At 40.2% G+C, this 22,912-nt stretch overlaps 1 protein-coding gene across 1 annotated transcript; it reads left to right on the top strand.

The window, feature by feature from the left end:
- The first annotated feature begins 13,045 nt into the window (after positions 1–13,045).
- On the top strand, positions 13,046–13,996 carry LOC127629706 (olfactory receptor 52K2-like). The gene has a single exon (XM_052106924.1). It carries the CDS (start codon positions 13,046–13,048, stop codon positions 13,994–13,996), a length of 951 nt encoding a protein of 316 aa, XP_051962884.1.
- The last annotated feature ends 8,916 nt before the right edge of the window (positions 13,997–22,912 follow it).

Genomic DNA, 22,912 nt, shown 5'->3' with positions numbered 1-22,912 from the left:
TGTTAATCAAACAACACGCAGCTACAGACGTCCGGAAATAAAGTCAATCTTTTATATTTAATCTAGATCCACCAACCAGTGGTTCTCTCTGCTATCGCGATTGATGTAATAAACACCCCTGTTCTAGATGTAAAACATAGGCTAAATATAGAAAACTACAGAAACTTTTGATCAAGGACATCTCTCCTTTTTCCGATAAACATCTAGATCATTTTATTGCCCACCCCTATTGATAACATTGCATTTATCTCTCACAGCAGCTCAATAATCTCAGTGATAGATAGTTAAATTACAGGCTACGTTATAGACACACAGAATCTAGTAAGCAGAAATATGAAATTTACCTAGATATTTTTCTTCAAATTAGAGGCGGGATTAATGCTAATATCTGGCTTGAGCAGGTTAAACTCACATGACACGATCATGCAATTGGCCTTTTTCACTGTGAAAATACCTTCCAGGTGTGGCCGAGATGTTCTGTAAATTATGCTTGAGGCATTCTCCACATCCATGACCCATCCCACATCCATAACCCATCCATAATCGCCAGATCTGCATCTGCCGTTCTAGTTTTGTACGTGTGATTTGATTTGATTTGACAGGAGTCATGAGTCTCACCCTAGCCAATCATGTTGATAGATAAAAATTAAATCAGGACATGGAAGTAGCGAACACAGACAGTGGGAAAATAGCGTAGTAAAAGTACAGTTTCTGCACTTAAAATACACTCAAGTAAAAGTACAATTATACAATTTCTAAACTACTTAAAGTAAAATTCTTGGGAAAAAGTAGTTAATTACAGTAACATGAATATTTATAATTCTTTACTTTACTCCCCTGCTAATGGCTCTGGCAAAATTGTGATAAATAATGCTTATTTATCATTAAACAAATAATATGCCTATTATTTGGGACAAGCTGAGCACAGATAAATGTTATCTAAGCAAGTTAGAATAACATGTGCTGCAGTGTTAAACTAATGCCTAAATCAAAATCAAATCAAATCACTTTATTGTCACACTACCATGTACACAAGTGCAACAGTAGGTGAAATTCTTGTGTGCAGTTCCGAGCAACATAGCAGTCATGACAGTGACGAGACATATACCAATTACAGTAAACAACATACTTACACAACACAATTTACATATCAAATGTACACATACTTACACAACACAATAATTATATACAATGTACAGTATACAATACACACAATATAGAATACACAATATACAATAAGTAAGAGTATATGAAATATATATATATATATAAGTATTTGTATTGAGGAGAATATGTTGACAGTCCAGTGTGAGATTATAGATGAATAAAGTGCAGTGCTAATTACTGATCCTGATAGATCAATTGTTCAACAGTCTGATTGCTTGGGGGAAGAAGCTATCATGTAGTAATTATTGGTCCTGATAGATCAAGTGTTCAACAGTCTGATTGCTTGGGGGAAGAAGCTATCATGTAGTCGGCTGGTGCGGGTCCTGATGCTGCGATACCGCCTGCCTGATGGTAGCAGTGAGAACAGACCATGACTCAGGTGGCTGGAGTCTCTGATGATCCTCCGAGCTTTTTTCACACACCGCCTTGTATATATGTCCTGGAGGGAGGGAAGCTCACCTCCGATGATGTTTCTGGCAGTTCGCACCACCCTTTTCAGGGCTTTGCAGTTGTGGGCGGTGCTATTGCCGTACCAGGCGGTGATGCAGCCAGTCAGGATGCTCTCTACAGTACTAGTGTAGAACCGTGTGAGGATGTGGTGGTTCATTCCAAACTTCCTCAGCCATCTCAGGAAGAAGAGTCGCTGGTGAGCCTTCTTCACAATGGCCTCAGTGTGGACGGACCATGTGAGTTCCTCAGTAATGTGGACACCGAGGAACTTGAAACTGCTGACTCTCTCTACCGGTGCTCCGTTAATGGTGATGGGGCTGTGTTCTCCGTCTTTCTTCCTGAAGTCCACTACAAGCTCCTTGGTTTTACTGACGTTGAGGGAGAGGTTGTGCTCCTGACACCAGCGTGTCAGAGTGTGCACCTCCTCTCTGTAGGCTCTTTCATCATTGTCAGTGATCAGACCTACCACCGTCGTATCATCAGCAAACTTAATGATGGTATTGGAGCTATGTGTTGCCACACAGTCATGTGTGTATAGGGAATACAGGAGTGGGCTGAGAACACAGCCCTGCGGGGCTCCAGTGTTGAGGGTCAGTGATGAGGTGTTGCTGCCCATTCTAACCACCTGACGTCTGCCTGACAGGAAATCCAGGATCCAGCTGCACAGCGAGCTGTTTAAGCCCAGAGCCCGGAGTTTCTCATCAAGCTTGGAGGGCACTATTGAGTTGAATGCTGAGCTGTAGTCTACAAACAGCATTCTCACATATGTGTTCCTTTTTTCCAGATGGGAGAGAGCAGTGTGTATTTGCAATGGCATCATCAGTGGAGTGGTTGTTGCGGTAGGCAAACTGCAATGGGTCCAAAGAGGTGGGCAGAACAGAGCAGATGTAATCTCTGATTAACCTCTCGAAGCATTTGCTGATGATGGGGGTCAGAGCAACAGGACTCCAGTCATTTAAGCAAGTGATTATAGCTTGCTTCGGTACAGGCACAATGGTTGATGTTTTGAAGCATGTGGGGACTACAGACAGGGAGAGGGACAGATTGAAAATGTGCGTAAAAACACCAGCCAGTTGATTCGCACGACGCTCTGATGACGCTGCCCAGAATGCCGTCTGGACCCGCGGCTTTACGGATGTTCACCCGTCGGAATGATCGGGTTACATCCACAACAGAGACGGAGAGTGAACCAACCTCTGTAGCGTCAGCCGCGAGTGCTCTCTCCACGAGGGCGGTGTTATTGTCCTCGAAACGAGCATAAAATGTATTAAGTTCGTCCGAGCGATGCAGCGGTGTTCATGGCAGAGTCTTTATTCCGTTTGTAGTTTGTGATGGTGTTAATTCCCTGCCACATACTTCTGGAGTCAGTGGTGTTGAACTGACCTTCAAGTTTGTGCCTGTACTGGTGTTTGGCTGCACTGATAGTGTTATGGAGGGCATAACTGGCTTGTTTACGCTCCTCCGTGTTAGAAGAATTAAAAGCGGAGGTCCGCGCAAACATCGCCGTTAACCCATGGTTTCTGGTTGGGGTATATCCGTATTGTTTTGGTCGGAACAACGTCCTCTACGCACTTCCTGATGAAACACGTTACGCTGTCAGCGTAAACCTCGATGTCATCATCAGAGGCGGACCGGAACATCTCCCAGTCCGCGTGATCAAAACAGTCTTGTAGCGCAGAGTCTGATTGGTCCGAGCAGCACTGGATTGTTCTGAGGGTGGGTGCTTCCCGTTTCAGTTTCTGCCTGTAAGCGGGCAAAAGCAGAACGGAAGAGTTGTCCGATTTGCCAAATGGGGGCGGGGAGGGATTTGTAGCCATCCCGGAAAGGAGAGTAAAAATGATCTAAAATGACCTCGTGTGTTGAACTTTATGTGTTGGTGGTATTTTGGAGCAATTGTTTTGAAGTTGGCTTTGTTAAAGTCACCGGTAACAATGAACGCAGCCTCAGGGTGCACGGTTTTCTGCTCACTTATACACCCATACAGTTCCCTGAGTGCCTGGTCTGTGTCAGCTTGTGGGGGGATGTACACAGCTGTGATGATGACCGCTGTGAATTCCCTCGGTAGCCAGAATGGTCGACACAGAAGCATGAGATATTCCAGATCAGGAGAGCAGAAAGACTTGATGAAATGTACGTTCCTCTGATCACACCATGATTTGTTGATCATAAAACATACACCACCACCTCTGCTTTTACCTGAGAGGTCTTTCGCTCTGTCCGCTCGGTGCACGGAAAAGCCTGTGATTTCGATGGCTGAATCTGGAATCTCCGCAGCCAGCCAGGTTTCTGTAAGGCAGATAACACAGGAATCTCTCATCTCTCGTTGGAAAGAGATCTGCGCTCTCAGCTCGCAGAGCTTGTTGTCCGGAGACTGAACATTTGCCTTTAGTATACTGGGTAGTGGGGGTCGATTTGCACGACGTCTTACTCTGATGAGAACGCCGGCTCGTTTTCCCCTTTTCCTTCTGCGTTTCCGCGGCCGAGCAGCCCAGACAAAGGGCTCCGCCGGTGTGTTTGTAAACAGCGGGTCGGCATTAAGGAATTTGAAGTCCAGTTTTCGATGTGTAATTGTAGAACCAATGTCCAAAAGCATTTGTCTGTTGTAAACAATAAGGCAGACAACATCCAAGACAAAAAAACAAAGAACTGTAAACAAAACAAACAATAAACGCGTGTTGTAAAGGAGCTCGCAACGCAGCAGCCATACTCGGCGCCATCTTGAGCATGCGTCAAACCTCTTTCTAGGTATCTAGAAAGAGGTTTGGTAAGTATATATTTATGTTCCACACAGTCGGGTGATCAGTCCGACAGTAGAGACGTCTTCCACTGGCGATCCAGTAGTTGTTGCCATGCTGGGCTGCAGGATGCTGAACTTCAGTTGCACCAAGAGGGTCCTTGAAGAATGGACTGGGCAGCTGGGTCAGTTGAATCTTCACAGGGTCCTTTACAGGCTGGCTTTACATTGAGGAGCCATGTGGGACAGGCAATGTCTGCCGATGCAGAGGTCCTTTGTGGACTGGGCTGCACTGCTGGAGGGCCTTAAGGTTCAGATAAGGTCCCTCAGTGCTGGGGCCTTTTTAAGCTAGAGTGCAGTAATATAGTAATAAAGCAATATAAATGGTTTTGCTCGCAAAAGCTTAACCTTGTAGCGCAGCCACATAAGGGTTGAATATGTACATTGCTGTAAAGTATCTAAATTGTTCTTATAAGACAGCTATTATTAATATATGTATTTTCCTGTGTTTATTGCCTAGCAAAGTGTATTAGTTCTAGTTTTACTCAAGCGAGAGTTTGTCACGCTGCACGAAGGAATTCGCCGTGACGTCATTCTAATCAACAACATGACTTTACTTCCGTATATTAGGAACCGGAAAACGCCGTACCGGGTGACACGTTGCTCTCTGATGAATTATCGATCGATCGTCTAAGGAAACTAACCAAGCCTGCTGTTCCAGTCTGTGATTGCATGTTCCACTGTGGATTAATCGTTGTTTTTTGGTTTTTTTGCCATTGGGACTCATCACAGAACAGCGCTGCTCCACGTCGAGCTCCCGGACTTAACATATCCACCGGTGAGGCCGATTCAATACACACACACACACACAAACAGGACATTATACGGGACTCCAACAGTCAATTCATCCCCTTTTCATACACCTTTAGTATTTATCTTTTTCTTTCTTTCTTGTTTGTCTTTTGTACATTTGTATATATATATTTCTGGATTCACTTTGATGTTTTTTTCTAAATGTAAATACACTTGGGGTTTAAATATATTTGTTGTCTTCCTAGCCTTCTTCTTTTTGATAAACTTCCCATCACCATTCAAACATAGGGTCAAGACCACAATATTTTTGTGTAGTATCACCTTTCAGTTAGGCTGAGCGTTACAACCTCATCTATATTGTAGTCTCTTTCCTCATCAGGTCAAAAACTCAGGACATGGTGTGCTTGCTAATATCTCCTTCCCTGTCAAGTTGGAAATGCAGGACAAGGGTGTGTCTACACCGGGGCACATATTTATCCCTTTCTGATGAGGAAGAGATTGAAATCTGGTGCCTTTACGATCCTGGAGTGTGATTGGCCACTGGTGTCTGAAGTAGCCATGGTGCAGCCCAACCTAGTGTGGAACTCATTTGCATAGTCTAAAGTACAGTGTTAAAACAGTGTCTTTAAAATTTTACCAATGCATTATTTCTTTGCCAAACCTCTTACAAATTATTAAAGGCATCGTCTGGAACAGACCACACAGGGTAAGAAACGGTTAAGTCATCGCCCATACATTCGTTTATCTGTTAATAGGTCTGTCCCATGAACTGTTGTGTTAACAGTCAACAACCATTAACATAAACATGAATGGATCTCTGTGGCCTTCCATTGCTTTGTATCCAGGAGGTCCTGAAGGAATTTAAGTTCTTGCCTACCTTAGAAATGAGTTGGTGGGGGCAGAAGGTCCCCCTTTTTGCCCTGTAAGAGGTGTCTAGTAGCTGTCTTAGCATCTTAGCTGATGTTGCTGAACATTTGTTTATGTTCATTCACCAAGGATCCAATCACAGTGTGGCACATCTTCTTCCAAACCGGCAGTTAAGGAGGGCCCTGCCATAAACTGGTCCCTGGAATGCAATCTTAACTGATGTTCACCACAAAGCTGATTATTGATAATCCAGTATTTTCAAGAAAAAAAATTGTTCCCTGTCTGTCACTCACTCAACGTTGTGTCAATGAAGTGACACTAGGGGTTTGCGCTTGAGAGCCCCAATCACCTTTGATTTATTCAGAAAAGGCCAAAGAAAATTGCAGAGTGGAATTTGCATGCCTCTCTCCACCCTAGACATACGGGTATAAAAGGAGATGGTGTGCACCACTCATTCAGACTTGTTCTTCGGAGTCGAGCACACATGTGTGTTCTTCCTATCACCTTGCTATTGCTGCCGGAATTAAAGCGTGTATCAGCGGTCACCCTCGCATGGTCGAGTGTTGTGCTTCCCCTGGGTGCTGAGTCCCCAGGGAAGGGTGCGTTAGAGCCCATCCCTCTAGTCATGATGCACAAGGGCTTCTAAAGCCCTTATTTTATCATGCCCAAGAGAGAGAGTGGGTTGCGCCCAATTTTGGACCTGCGTACCTTGAACAGAGCCTTACACTGGCTTCCGTTCAAGATGCTGACACAGAAGCACACCCTGGCATCAGAGCGACATCAAGATTGTTTTGCGGCAACCAACCTGAAGGACGCGTACTTCCATGAATCGTACCTTCCTTGACACAGACCATTTCTTAATTTTGCCTTCGAGAGACGAGCGTACCAGGACAAGGTCCTCCCATTCAGTCTGTCCCTGTCCCCTCACGTCTTTACCAAAGTCGCAGAGGCTGCCCTAAGGGTGAAGGGCTTTCAACATCCTCAATTATCTCAACGACTGGCTGATTCTAGCTCACTTGCGAGATCTGTTGTACACAGGACCTCGGCCGACAAGAGCTTCAGGTCAACCGTGAAAAGAGCAAGCTCTTCCCTGAGCAGAACATCACTTTGCTCGGTATGGAGCTGGACTCAGTCACCATAACAATGCACCTCACGAACGAGCATGCATAGTCGATGCTGGCCTGCCTGAAAACGGCAGAGGACAGCGGTGCCACTGAAAATATTTTAGAGGCTACTGGGGTGCATGGCATCCTCGGCGGCGATACTTCCCCTTGAGTAGATGCATATGAGATGGGCTGCGATACACTAAAATGAGCTGCCGCGATATGCAGAATAGACCACAAAACTGCACAAATCGCGATATGTAGAAAAACCTTTGGGCCAGTTGCCATGTAAAATATTGATTTCTCTTCCCAGGCCAGCCCTGGACATACTCCTGGCCTTGACGTTGATAACAGCTTGGACGGTCCTTTTCCTCTTTTGCCCGGAGAACACGATGGGTGTGTTTTTCAAAAACTATTTGAAATGTGGACTCATCAGACTCATCAGTTGCGATCATCTGATTTTAAATTAATGAACATTAAAAAAAAAAAATATTCACAAGGTAAAACATAATATGTTTAGTAGTAGTGCTTTCAATATAGCAAAGGGTGAATATAATTTGCAAAGCACTCCTTTTTGTTTTTATTAGCATTTTTTCATATTGTCCCAACTTTTTCAGAATTGAGGTTGAAGAATAATTATTACTATTAGGGGTGCTTTACAATTCCAGACAAAGGAGAAAATTGTGGTCTCAAACCTGCAAAAAAAATATTTGGGGATGAATATTGGGATGCATTGAAACAAATACTTACATTTAGGGAGAATATTCATTCTATCAAATTAATGTGGCCAGCTACAGAGAGTGCAAAATTTTGAGCATTTGAGATTAATCTCAATCTGATTGATAAGAGGGAGAAAATTACCAGAGAAAAGCTATATATATATATATATATATATATATATATATATATATATATATATATATATATATATATATATATATATATACATTTATAGATATATAAAACAGAGAGTCTTTTTCTACAATTCCCTCAATGAAATCTACTGGTGGTGAAATATTTACCTCAGCCATTGATATTAATAATGATTGTTTAAAGAATCTTGATCTCTATAGTTTCACATCTTTGTCTACTGATGAGGATATTAGAAACATTGTGGAACCATTAGAACTTGATTCTAAGATACCAACACCCACCTGCTGGTGATACCAATCAGAATATGGGGATACAACCCATGTTTTTGGTGGTGTGTTAAGATCCAAGAATTTTGGTTGAGGATTCAGAGTTTTATGTGTGATGGATTGGGTACTAAAATTTCATTTTGCCCTAGGCAAAGTCTAGATGGGGCGGTCATTAATATAGGGGATACATTTCATAACAAATCCTAGCCAGTGTTATGATCGGCAAACAGGTCATCCTTAGGGGATGGAATTCAGCTGGAGCGCTGTCATTTCATGAGTGGTACACAGAGATGGCAAGGGTTGCGGCATTTGAAGAAATGCATTTAGAAGGCTAGTCAACATAGGTTTGTTCATTATGAAATGAGGCTATCGTGGAGGGGCAGTGGAGAGAGACTTGTTTTAAATGTGTGTTGCAAAAGTTTAGTTTTTTGTTTTTGAATGTATAATTTTTATGGGTTTTTTAATGTTTCTAAATATTTTCTGCTGTTTTATTGTCTGCTTGTGTGTCATTGTAAATTGGTATTTGACTACTGGGGTGCCTGTTTGTGTTAGGTGGGGTTAATGTTTGGGGGGAAGGGTTATATATATATATTTATTTGCTGTTATGTTTTTTTTATTTACATGGAATCAATAAAAATTGTTAATAACAAAAAAGAAAAAGTATTATTGGTGCGAACTGAAGAAACTGGAGACCTATACAATAGCCTAATCGATGAAATAAATGGCTTACCGAACACAAAACTTTAAAGGGTATAGAAATTTTAATTCCGTTCCACCCTGTCAAAGCCTTTTAAGAATCTAAGGAGATTAAAAATTCAGAAATAGATGTATCTGATGGTAGTTATATGATATGGAACATCTCGGGTTACTTAACTGTAACCCCTGTTCCCTGATAAAAGCAGAACGAGATGCTGATTTAGTGCTTTGGGAACAAGAATACCCACGCCGCCGCACTGTGGATGTCTGGACCCCTTTCGGTTGTGTAGTGTGCTCACAAGAGCGCGAGTGTTCTCAGACATGAGCTTGTGATGTTGACTCAAGGACATAAGAGCCCGGAGTGGCATGAACTTCCAAACTACAAAATCTTGTGAATGTGTGTGGAGAGTACCAGCCTGCTGCATCACAAACATGCTGCAGAAGGACACCTCTAGCCAAGGCTTTAGCAGAGGCAATCCCTTTAGTAGAGTGAGCCCTGATACCTACTGGCGAAGCTTGACCATACGCCTCGTAGGCCAGGGCAATAGCGTCTCTCACCCAATGTGACATTTTCTGCTTGGTGGCGGAAGCCCCCCTGTTGCGGCCCCCATGGCAAACTAATAGTTGCCCTGACTTACGCCACTGGCTAGTGCGGTGGACATAAGTCTGAAGGGCACGGACTGGACAAAGTCTGTGAAGTATTTGCTGCTCTGGCGTTGTAAACGGCAGGGAGCAGAAGGCTTCGCGAGTGACCGAATGTACAGTCGAGAAAGGAACCTTAGGCAGGTAGTCAGGATGAGGGTGCAAAATAGCTTTAGCCATTCCTGGGGCAAAATCTAAGCAGGCTGGCAAGAAAGACAGAGCCTGTAGATTCCCAGTTCTTTTAAGAGAAGTAATTGCCATAAGACTCTAGAGAAGAGGGGTCTCAACCAGACCCTCAAAGACTATTGCTAAGCAGGAGGTCTCAGTTGCATGGCTCCACAAACGAAGTGAGCGAGCAGAGGATGTCTCCGTAACGGCACCCCATCAATCAAGGCGTGGCAAGCCGATAGAGCGGCCACATAAACCCTGAGAGTGGCGGGGCATGTGCCTGCTGATAATTTTCCTGCAGAAAGTCAGAACTGAACCAATCTGAGAGTTAACTGGATCTGCATTATGTGTACTGCACCATCTTTCAAAGACACCCCATTTATTTGCATATCTTCTTCTAGTTGAGGTAGCCCTAGCACTTAGAATGGTCTCGATAACTTCAGGTAAAAGCCCAGTGTCCCTCAGCTGGTTCCCTTCAACAGATCAGCCTGGTACACCTGTTACACTGCCATAGTGTGCAGGGCAGCACCAGCCTGACCTGCTGCCTGATAAGCCTTCCCCACAAGTGAGGAGGTGGTCCTGCATGGCTTTGTGGGGAGAGTGGGTCTCTTTAGTGATGATGCCGAGCCAGGCGAGAGATAACCTGCAAGTGTCTCGGCATCACTGTATTCCCCCTGTGCCGTGGCACTCACTATAGTCGAATATGTCGACGTCGAGGGCACAAAGACACGAGAAGTATAAGGTTTCCTCCATGAATGAGAGAGCTCGTCATGGAGGTCATCAAAGAAAGGAAGGGACTGATATAGCATTCCCTTCCTTTTTTTGGGGGCCATCAGACCATCAAATATGTCTTCTAGTTTGGAGCGTTTGGGGGTCTCTTATTCGTGTGGCCAGTCTAACTGTAGTCTGGCCCCATCCCGAGTAACCACCTTGAGTAATTCCTCAGCCGCTTTATTATTGTGTGTGGAATGTTCAGAGGTTCAGCATCCCCCTCGTGAACCGAAGAGGCACCGAAGCGCGCTTCAGGCTTATGAGAAGTATCAGCTGGATCTGGGGAGAGAGCGAGCGATAGGGACTGATCCGTCTCTCGCTCCTCAGCAAGATCTATGCGAGAGCCCCACGGTGAAAGTGTGGGTGCTGGCTCTTGGAAGTAAGTGAGACGAGTGTGAAGCATTTTGAATGTAAACAGATTGCAATGCTCGCACCCACCCTGCCCCAACACAAGAGCAGCATGGTCTTCCCCCAAACACACAAAATAAAACTGGTGTGTGTCAGTTTCAGCCATAGAGCATAAACATGGGAACATACACCGCTTGGTTTGTTTACCAGTCATCCAGTCATTCTTTTTCTTCTTTATTTTTAAAGAAAAGAGAAAGAGAAAGGTTTATGCGCACTGCCTAACACTTCTAACTCCTAACAGAGGAAAGTAGCAAGTTCTGACAGTCAAGAAGCACAACACACAGAATGATCTGAAGACAAAAGATCTGACGATGTACCTGTTGCGCATTTATAGCCCTGCTACAGGTGCATCCAATGATGTCATCAGCAGAGGCTATAAATTGTAGTCAATTTCATTGACGTGTTGCTCACATATTCATAGCTGGTCACACCTAAAGTTGTTCCCAAAGCTCTAAATCAGCGCAGCATCATAGTGCAGCTTTTTGATAGGGACTAATCATCTCAAGTTAAAATATGAAAACCTACTTTTATAAAGCCTAATAATAAAGCAGATATTTTTAGCAGATCAGTCAGTGGTTTTAACTAGATCTGTGGCTACTTTTGGTATAGTAACACTTTATGAGCATTTCTTCTAAATTATCTGTAGAAAGATTAACAAATTCATCTCCTCTTTAGGAGGAGTTTCTGTTTATATAGATTAGGGGATGGAGAAGTTATGTATTCATTCTCTAATTGTAAAATGTGGTTTGTGAGACTAGTAAGAATATATGACTGACACATAGGATTTTAACTGCCCTCTCATGTAGGCCTTAAATGTTTCCCATAATGTACTATGGCTCGTTTCAGCAGCTGCATAAAGCAGTTTGCAGCTTTAAACTGTTTTATTGGAGCTTCAAATTTCTGGCCACCATTCACTTGCATTGAAAGGACCAACAGAGCTGAGATATTCTTCTAAAAATATTCATTTCTGTTCTGCAGAATAAAGTCATATACATGTGGGATGGCATGAGGGTGATTAAATGATGAGAGAATTTTCATCCCTTTAAACATAACAGGACACTGTAAAAATCACACTCTCATAAGACTGCTATGGTAAAAGCCCTATATGAAACACATTTTATTTTAGCCATTACTATTAAAAAGAAATCTATGGACTGTTAAGATGATAAGCAAATATTTGAAGTAACAATCAGACAAATTTCACAAAGTAAATATATTTTGTTGTTGATGTTTTTATGATTGTTTGTCTTAATATAGGGGTTATTTTACTTGTGATAATAAGTCACATAAAGTATAATTAATGTAGATGTAAGATAATTGGGCCCTTGGTGATGTCAGCTGTGTCTACAGTTGATGATCCACTCTTATCTTCTGCCCATGCCCCTTGAGTGTTATTTGGCATGTTTACTTGTAAAGTAGTGAATAAACCAAATAAGCAAAGTCCAGTAATTAGAAATACATTTAAACTTTAGAGAGTTACATTACTTTTTTCATTAGGTTACTCAAAGTGTAGCCTAATGACCCCATTCAACGAATTGTTCAACATTCATTAACATTAAATTATAAAAAATAAAATAGAAAATAAAAATAAAATTAAAGTTGCAGAAAATATGATGAGTTAATATAATTACAGCAAGCACCTGATGAGTGCATATACACACCAGATACACATCTAATAAATAAACATAATTATGAACTTGAAGTAAAACACGTATATTCCCCATTTCTCACGTTGTGTAAATACAATACATTTGCCTTGACAGGTTATGAGGATGAGCAAGACCTCTGTGGGAGTAACACAAATTCTCATGGGAACACAATATAGTGTATTTAGGGAGCATGATATGTGTCAAGCTTTCATTTCACTCTGAGATGAAAGACAAAGCATTATAAAAAATAAAAATAATTAAAGACAGGAGAAAGATTTTATGACATTATCATTACGGACATTGTAATAATTTTGTAATTAGCGGTGACTGCAGCTTGGTGTTTTTTGCAGAAAAACTTGATCATCTATAATTTCTTTTCACAGTTTCATCAACTTTATTTGTTTGAACAGAACACTGTGTGTTAAGGGGTCGATGGACATGAAGAATCTTACAGCACAAAATGTTTCATTCACAGACTTCCAACTGAATGGATTCTACAGTCTAGAAGAATGGAGGCCTTTTTTATTTATCCCTTTCCTTCTGATGTTTTTATTGTCTATCACAGCTAATTCTATTATCATATATTTAATCATATCTCATAAGTCTCTGCACTCTCCTATGTATGTATTAATAGGCTTTATGGCTGTTGTAGACTTGATCTTGCCTATATTCTTTGTACCTAACATGCTCTTTAGCCTTTTATTTAATTGGAGTAGCATATCTCTAACTGGTTGCTTGATACAAATGTTTTGTGTTCATTTTGTTGGAACATTTCAATCCACTTTGCTTTTGTGGATGGCACTGGACCGTTACTTTGCAATATGCAAGCCTCTTTATTATCATAAATACATGGAAATCCCAAGCTTTCTAAAGTTTGTTGTTGTGCCAGTAATCAGAAATGGAATCCTTATCATCATCATAGTCTCTTTTGCAAGCAAACTGTCATTTTGTGCAACACATATTATTGATCACTGTTTTTGTGAGCACATGGCATTGGTTCAGTTAGCATGTGGAGATATATCCATTAATAACTTGGTAGGACTGTTGACTGCTTTCCTTATACCAACTGCAGATTTTATTCTGATTACTGTTTCCTATGTTGTGATTTTTGCCTCTGTGTTCAAATCTGGGAAAGGACACTTGAAGGCCATTAACACATGTATTACTCATTTCATTGTAATGTCAGTTAGTTTGACTTTTGCCTTGATTGCATTTATGTCATACAGAATAAGAAACAATTTTTCTCCTAGCACTCGTGTATTTGTAAGCACAATGTACTTACTTTTTCCAAGTTGTTTTAACCCAATTATTTATGGAGTAAGAACAAAAGAAATTAGAGAAAAGTTTCTGCAGTTGATAAATGACATAAAGGTCATACCCTTAAAATAAATCAAATACAAATGTATGTTAATCTCAAGATAATACACTGAAAGGGTCACTTTAATTCAAGGAGATATTGTTTTGATCATAATATTGAATTTGATCACATGCTAGAAAGATTATATAGCCAAGAATGGTACAGGCTATATATGTGTAGGAAGGAAGTGAAGGAATTAACAAAAAGCTCACTAATTCTAAACAAATTTGTATTTTCTTGCTATACCATAACAACTTTGAACTTGAATGTATTTCTGTGCAAATTTCTTTGATCATTTTAAATATTTCTTATTTGAAATGTTGAAGACATGTTTTCTATGTATCGAAAATATTTGTAAATAAAACAAACAAAAATAAACCACCTCAAGCACAATAAACACATTTAATAAATTATAAATATATTTTTCATATTTATACATACTATAGTATACATTTAATAATTTTAACAAAATAAGAATATAACTGTTCTATATTTAACTGTACTGCATGTGCTAATACAAACAATATAGAAAAAAAACTGTACATTTTAGCACATTTACTACATTTCCATTAATTTATTCATCGTATATCTTGGGGCATTTCACATTAAAAACTTTTTCCTATCCGAAGTTAATGTGCAGAGACAACTATAAGTTAGCCACTCTCTGTTTTACTTTTAAATGTAAACTCTTTTGAACTTTCAAAACAGTGCTTTGTTTGAAAGGTGAGATATGTCACCTTCTGTCTCAACCAGAAGGAAACATGAATGTAATGTTTTCTTCTTCCCCCCATATAGCACAAAAATAGAAGTGTGATATGTTGCTAGGCTACTATCACCCTGAAGCTCTAAACCAGTTACTCATTGAAGATAAGCAGGGTTGAGACTGGTCAGTACTTAGATGGGAGACTTCCTGGTGAAAAACTAAGGTTGCTGCTGGAAGAGGTGTTAGTGAGGACAGCAGGGGGTGCTCATCCTGCTGTCTGTGTGGTCCTTACACACAAAAAAAGACACTGTCCTTTGGATGAGAGGTTAAACTGAGGTCCTTACTCTGTGGTCATTGAAAATCCTAAGGCATTTTATGTAAAGTAGGGGTGTAGCCCTGTTGTCCAGTCCATATTCCCCCATTGGCTCTTTTCTGTTATGGCCTCCTAATAATTCCCATCCATATATTGGCTCTATTACTTTATTCTATGCTTTCCAGTAATAGCTGGTGTGTGATGGGCGTACTTCTTTCTTTCATTCATATTAAATTAAGCTTTTTCTCAGGAATGGGACTACGCTGTTTACGCTTTTTTTTTTTTTTTTGCAATAAAACCAGAAAACAAAGACAAATGTCTTGTGTCTGCTGCGATCACTGCTTCTGTGTTTTTGGACATAAATTAATTTCATATATGGCTTAGACATAAACATTATAACCACTGATTAAGTAATAAAACAAGTGAATTATGTCATTTTGTTGTTCTCCGTTACAGACAATGGAAGGAATCAAGAACTATCTGTTCAATCCACATACTGTGTAACATTGACTTGTCAAACAAAACTTGAAATAACAAATAAACTTAATAATGAATGAGTGAGTGAAGAAAAGAAAAAAACATCCATCAGTTTAACATTAAGGTCAATTACAAAGAATACTAAAATTACACAAAATATCTCTTTTATATACAATATCTTTAGTATTATAGATGTATGATACAAGTGTAAAGGAGGACCAGTAATAAAACGTCTTATTCTTTTTAGCTTTATGATCCTTTTTCTCATCAGAACAATACAGCAGTGCCCCATGTTTGAAGTCTAGAAATACACTCAAAAAGTATGATTTTTTTTAATAATAGAACAAAGATCATATGAGTCAATGGTGATTGAATGAGGTCTTCAAACAGTTAAGGTAAAGAAATATACTCCACATTTGTTGACGTTACTCTACAGAACTGTACTTGATCTGACCCAATAAATTACATTTTCTGTCTAGCCATTTGTTACATAAAAAGTTTGGTTGATTGAAATTAAAAGTAAGTCTTGTTAGTTTAATGTAAACATATTTCTTCAAATCAAATTACAAATCTTGTGTTCTCCTTTAAGCCACGTGACTACTGACGTCATCAAGCATTGAGACTTTTAGCTACCTGTTGTCTGCCATTTTGTTACACCGCATGGATGAGGACAGTGTGTGATAAATGGGAATCCACAAAATCAGTAAGTAATCTAAAAATATATTTGAGTGTATTTCTAACATAATTTACACATATTTACATAAAATTATTACAACTTGCTGTTGTTTATTATTATAAGTCCGTGATGATCTAACTCGACCAACAAGTTTCGCTCATCGCGTTGAAGTCAAACTGAGTTTAAATAAAATAAGAATACAAATAATCTGCTTAATGTTAGTTGAATTAAGTGATATTGAGACATAGTATATACTGTATATATATTTGTAAATAAGCAGGTCGATAGACATTTGCATCATTAGAAAGAGCTGTTTGCATGTTTGCCTCTAAGTGCATTTTGCACCGGATCACTGCTACCAGTGACGGTATGACTACATCATAATAGACTGAAGTGATGTTTGGCTGGCACCGGCTGCATTTAGTCATCATTATTCAGCAACACGTAGCAGTGGAGTGGAGAATTAGAGGTAACCAAAATCTGTTACCCCCATTCATTTCACAAAATCTCTCTTTAATGTTCTCCAAGTTCACTCTTGTGATGTCTAATCTCCTCTGTTTTATTCCCTATAAAGCATTTTGGTCCGGTCAGATGTTCTGCATTCCCCAGTTCTACGTGCTCGGACCTGAGAGAACACGGGACGAGACTGATCCAACCCTGAGATTGTAAAATCTCAACGACCCAGTGGGAAAGCCTCTGTTTGGAGACAGTGTTCCCTTTCCGCTGTCCACCAAAGCATACAAAGACTCTGCGTGTGGTCCACATATGTCCACAAAGCATGCACCGGACACAGCAACAAAGAGGCTGGGTCGGCCTCCTACCAGGGCAGCTTCGATTGCATGTTTGCTACCTGGTCCCTGAAGGGGGTTGTAGGAAACTTAGGCATGTCGCCTGGTCACGGTCTTAGGACGACATGTGTGTCTGCTTGACTGAACTCCAGGGAAGTGTCGCTGACAGAGAACACTTGCAGGTCCCCAACCCTCTTGATGGAAGCAAGCGTGATCAGGAGGGCTTTCTTCAGGAGAGGGCTCTGTGCCTGACTGATTCTAGCGGCTCGAAGGGGGGTCTCTGAAGGCCTGAAAGGACCATGGAGAGATCCCATAAGTGGAACAGGCATGGCCTGGGAGGGTTCGGCCTCTGGGCGCCTCTAAGGAACCTGATGATCAGATCGTGCTTCCCTAGGGACTTACTGTCCACTGTGTCGTGTGAGATGATATGGCGGCTACATAAACCTTCAAGGTGGAGGGACATAGCATCCCTATGTTATGTACGGTATGTATAATGGTATGTGCTGCGGTGTGATGCCCATTTCAGGACTCAAGTCTGAAGCCAGAGCTGAAGCAGTCTCAAATGCATCAACGGGAGCATCCGGAACAGCCACAATGGAACCGCTGTGCCTTAGGCAGTTCAGCACTGGCTGCATGCGCTCGTTTGTGAGGCGCTGTCGTTGAGACTGAATCTAACTCCAAGCTGAGAAAAGAGATGCTCTGAACCGGGGAGAGCTTACTCTTTTCTTGTTGACCTGAATTCCTAGATGGCTGAGGTGCTTGAGCACCTGGTCCCTATGGGCACACAGAGTCTCTCGAGAGTGAGCTAGAATCTGCCAGTCATCAAACGTATATGCCCACTTCCCTTAGCGGGGCAAGGGCAGCATCTGCAACCTTTGTGAAGACGAGAGGGGACAGGGACGAGCCAAGGGGAGGACCTGGTACTAGTACGTCGGGCCATCGGACGTGAGTCATAAGAAGGGACAGTGCAGAGCCAAAGTGAGACATGAAAGTACGTATCCTTCAGGTCTGCCGCTGCGAAACAATCTAGATACTGGACACATGTTAGAATAAGTTTCTGCATGAGCACCTTTGAACAGGAGTCTGTGTGAGGCCCGGTTCAGAACTTGCAGGTCCAAGATTGGCTGCCACACACCAGCTGTCTTGGGTATGATGACGTGAGGGCCGTAGAACCCTGGCTTCATCTCGGCTGGAGGGATGGCTCTATCGCAGCCCTGTGGGGCGAGTTGCTGGCAAACTAAATTGTGTCGCCGAGTCGGATGGTTCTGGCCTGCCAGCACAACAGGATGGAAGCATAAGTGATGCGTTCCACATAAATGGGAGATGTGAAATCGGTCTATAATTAGCCAGTTCTCCAGGATCAAGTTGTGGCTTCTTAATAAGCGGTTTGATAACTGCCATTTTAAAGTCCTAAGGATAGTGAGGAGTTAATAATATTAAGCAGAGGTTCTGAAATTACAGGAGATACCTCTTTTAAGAGCTTGTTTGGTATTGGATCTAACAAACATGTTGTGGCTTTTGATGTTTCAAAAAGTTTTGTTAGCTCTTCATGACCTATGACAGCGAAGGATTGAAGTTGCACGTGAGGAAAATTATGAGACACTGTTTTCTGAAGTGCTATGACAGATGATTGCATAATTCCTATTTTATTTCTGATTATTTACATTTTTTCTGTAAAGAAATTAATTAAGTCATTACTCTTGTGCTGCAACATCTGGTTCTGTTGAGGCTTTATTCCTAACCAATTTAGCCACAGTTTTTAATAAACACCTAGGATTGTTGTGGTTATTTTTTATGAGTTTACTAAAATATGATGACCTGGCAGCTTTTAGTGCCTGTCTCTGTAGCTACAGACACTATCCTTCCATGCACCACAAAATACTTCTAATATTGTATTCATCCACATGTGCTCCATTTTCCAAGCTGCTCTCTTGAATGCATGAATGTCATCATTGTACCATGGTGCAGGGCTTATTTCTTAAATTTTCTATAATTGAAGTGGAGCGACACTAGGAGTGCTTGAGACATTTTGTCTGACTCCAAGACAGTTGAGAATATCGATAAATGCTAATCCCAATTTATCATTTTCATTATCTATGTGAATGTTGAAGTCACCAACAATGAAAGCTCTATCTACAGTAACTACAAGATCTGATAAAACATTTGCAAATTCACCAAGGAAATCAGAATAAGGCCCGGGTGATCTATACATTGTAGCAAGGACAAAAGACAACAGAGATTTTTTATTTATATCTGATGGTGTCACATTAAGCATTATTAGTTCAAAAGACTTACATATCCTGTCCTCTGTGTAACACCAAAAATGTCACTGTAAATTGTAGCAACACCTCCTCCTCCACCCTTCAGACGAGGCTCATGTTTATAACTATAACCTGGGGGAGTAGATTCATTTAAACTAATATATTCATCCGGTTTAAGCCAGGTTTCAGTCATACGGAGCCCATCCAATCTATGATCTATAATCATTTAATTAACAATTAGTGCTTTGGTAGAAAGATATATATTGTTTAGTAGCTCCATTTTTATATGATGTGTATTTTATATTGCTTTGTTTTGTTCAAGTTTGACCTTAATCAAATTTGTTTGACAATAACCCCAAGCATACCACCAAAGTTATGGCAAAGTGGCTTAAGGACAACAAAGTCAAGGTATTGGAGTGGCCATCACAAAGCCCATGACCTCAATCCGATAGAAAATTTGTGGGCAGAACTGAAAAAGCATGTGCGAGCAAGGAGGCTGTCAAACCTGACTCAGTTACACCAGTTCTGTCTGGAGGAATGGGCCAAAATTCCATCAACTTATTGTGAGAAGCTTGTGGAAGGCTACTCAAAATGTTTGACACAAGTTAAAACATTTTAATGAAATTCTAACAACGTGTATGTAAATTCTAACCCACTGTAAATCTGATGAAAGAAATAAAAACTGTAAAAGAATAATTCTCTCTACTACAATTCTGACATTTCACATTCTTAAAATAAAGCAGTGATCCTAACTGACCTAAGACAGATAAAGTTTTCTATGATTAAATGTCAGGAATTGTGAAACATTGAGTTTAAATGTATTTGGCAAAGGTGTATGAAAACGTCTGACTTCAACTGTAGGTATAGTTGGCCTAATGATCACCATAATTACACCAAAAGCTAACTTTTACTGAACTAATATACTGTAGGCTTATTTGGTGTGAATAGTTATTTAAACTAGTATCTTCAAGGTATATTCTCTACAGACAAGAAAATAAGTAGTCTGAGTAGTCCTGAGTATAAAATTAATGATTACATACAGTGCATGTGAAGTATTCAGAGAGATTAACAGTGAACTGTTAAGAGATTGGGAACTGAACTGTTTGGGAACCATTTTACTACCTCATTGATATTTTATCAGAAAAAAATATAACTATTTAACTTGTGTCTACAAACATCCTGCATGATTGAGTTGTTTGAGATAATGATTGCATACAGGACATTTTAAGTATTCTGACAGATTGTGAACTGTTAATTAAGTATTTCCTTTTTAAGGCATATCACTGCAGCTAATGAAATTAAATGATTCCTGATTCTGATTACAAGAAAACACATGGCAAAGCATTTTGCACATACTTGTGTAGGGGAAAGGCTACAAAAGCTAAAGATAATATAATTATATACAATATTCCAGCTAAAAAATTAAAATGACATGTAAGGAAATTTCTAACTGTTTGGGATCTGTAATAGTTTCTGGCTGGTTCATAACAACATATCCAGCATGCAAGTCTACAAACAACCTGCATGATTGAGGTGTTTGAGATTCAACTAATTTGAAAAATATTTGCATCACTACAACAATGCATACAATGTGTATGGAATGTCATACTGGAGGCAGATATACAAAGAAAGATATCCATTTTGATTCAAGTTGACAATAGAAAACGTGTAAAAAATAAATAAACTGATCAGTCAGATCATCTTTTTGTTTATCTATGTCTGTCATTTAAAAAAAAAATCATTTTATGCTTTTTAAATTATGCTTTTTTTTTTTTTTTTTTAAAGTTCAGAAGTAGTCAGGAATGCATGTGACCAAATTACATTTAGAAACATGAAAACATTTTAACTGATCAGTGAGACTGGAGTCAAGTTGTCATCACATCTATTGTTTTTGTTTTTTTAGCTATGTCTGTCATTTAAAAATTTTGTTTATTTTATTTCAAAATTATTCAGGAATGCATCCTGTTGGCTCCTTAAAATGGAACACCTACATGCCTGTCAATCAACCACTGCGCTAAAACTGGTTTTAAAATTTTTGTGCAGCTTTCAAAGAAAATAACCATCCAATTAAAAGATTTGGAAACACTCTAACATACTGCACATGAACAAGACATCACAGAACTTCTCCAGTTTGCCTGACATCAACATGCAGTGACCAATCACGTGAAGCTAAGATCAGTTGATATGGGAGCTGTATTAAATTAACAATGAGTATTCCAGTTGAATAATTTTTATAGTGAGAAGTATATTTGGAAGCAAAAATTTGTTGACTTTTATACTGTTTTCAGCATGTACATAAATTGGCCTAAATGGAGTTTATGATGTGTCTTTTCATGTATTCAATACATAATTATGAACATAATATATGTGGCAGACAAGCATCTATTAGACAATACACAAAGTTGCTTTTTAAGTCAGTGCATTGTTTGTTTTATTCATATATCATTGAACTGCTCCTCCCCTTCGGCCTGTCCTTGTCCCCTCGCCCCTTCACGAAAGTCGCAGAGGCAGCCCTTGCCCCACTAAGGGAAGAGGGTGTCCGCATCCTCAACTATCTCGATGACTGGCTAATCCTAGCTCACTCGTGGGACATGTTGTGTGCTCACAGGGACATGATGCTCAGGCACCTCTGCCGCTTGGGGCTTCGGGTCAATTGGGAAAAGAGCAAGCTCGTCCCGGTTCAGAGCATCTCTTTTCTCTGTATGGAGTTGGACTTGGTCTCAATGACAGTGCGCCTCACCAACGAGTGCGCACAGTCAGTGCTGAACTGTCTGCGTGTGTTCAGACAGAACATGTTGGTCCCACTGAAAGTTAGTATAAGTTAGCTTCTTCCTTCTCCTTTTTTTTGTTTGTGTTTTTTTTTTTTTTTTTTGGTTAAAATATGTTTTGTTACTAATGATTATGTTCTGAAGAGGAAAGGGAAAAGAAAAGAAAAAAATAAAATAAATAAATAAATAAATAAAAATCCTTTCAGAGGCTCCTGGGGCATATGGCATCCTCAGCGACAGTCACGCCGCTTGGGTTGATGCATATGTGACCACTTCAGCACTGGCTACAGACCCGAGTCGAGAGACGAGCATGGCGCCACAGCACACAACGCGTCCTTGTCACGCATGCTTGCTGCCATTTTCTCAGTCCCGGGTCAGACCTGATGTAACCGGAATAAAGTACCAATATAAAAAGGCAAACATTTACATTTATGCATTTGGCAGACAGTTTTATACAAAGCAACTTACAGAGCCCTTATTACAGGGACAATCCCCCTGGAGCAACATTGAGTTAAGTGCCTTGCTCAAGGATACAATGTGGTCTGGGGATCTGGGGATCGAACCCTAGCCCACTACGCCACCACCACTCCACTCTTTACAGGACATGGAAAACATTGTTGTTGTAAACCATCTCTCAAAAATCTGTTAGAGAACTTTTTATCTACAATGTTTTCATTTTCTATCATGAAATCATGCAATTCAGGTTTTACCACTGAATATTTTAATTGTTCGTTAACTAATTTAATCAAGGATAATGGGATACTTTTAAGAATTTTTAGCATATACTTTAGGTGAGCAACTTATATTGTATTTAACACAAAAATTATTGAGACTCATTATATTCCCAAAGTTATCCATAACATGTGTCAATGACCATATGCCTTTTTACCACCACTCATCAATAAACAAAGATTTTCTGCTCACTGATATACAGCTGTTATTCCAGATTGACATGTTATGTG

Source organism: Xyrauchen texanus, chromosome 36 (assembly GCF_025860055.1).
Source record: "Xyrauchen texanus isolate HMW12.3.18 chromosome 36, RBS_HiC_50CHRs, whole genome shotgun sequence".
In the NCBI taxonomy this organism is placed as follows: domain Eukaryota; kingdom Metazoa; phylum Chordata; class Actinopteri; order Cypriniformes; family Catostomidae; genus Xyrauchen; species Xyrauchen texanus.
This window is presented reverse-complemented; position numbering and strand designations above follow the sequence as displayed.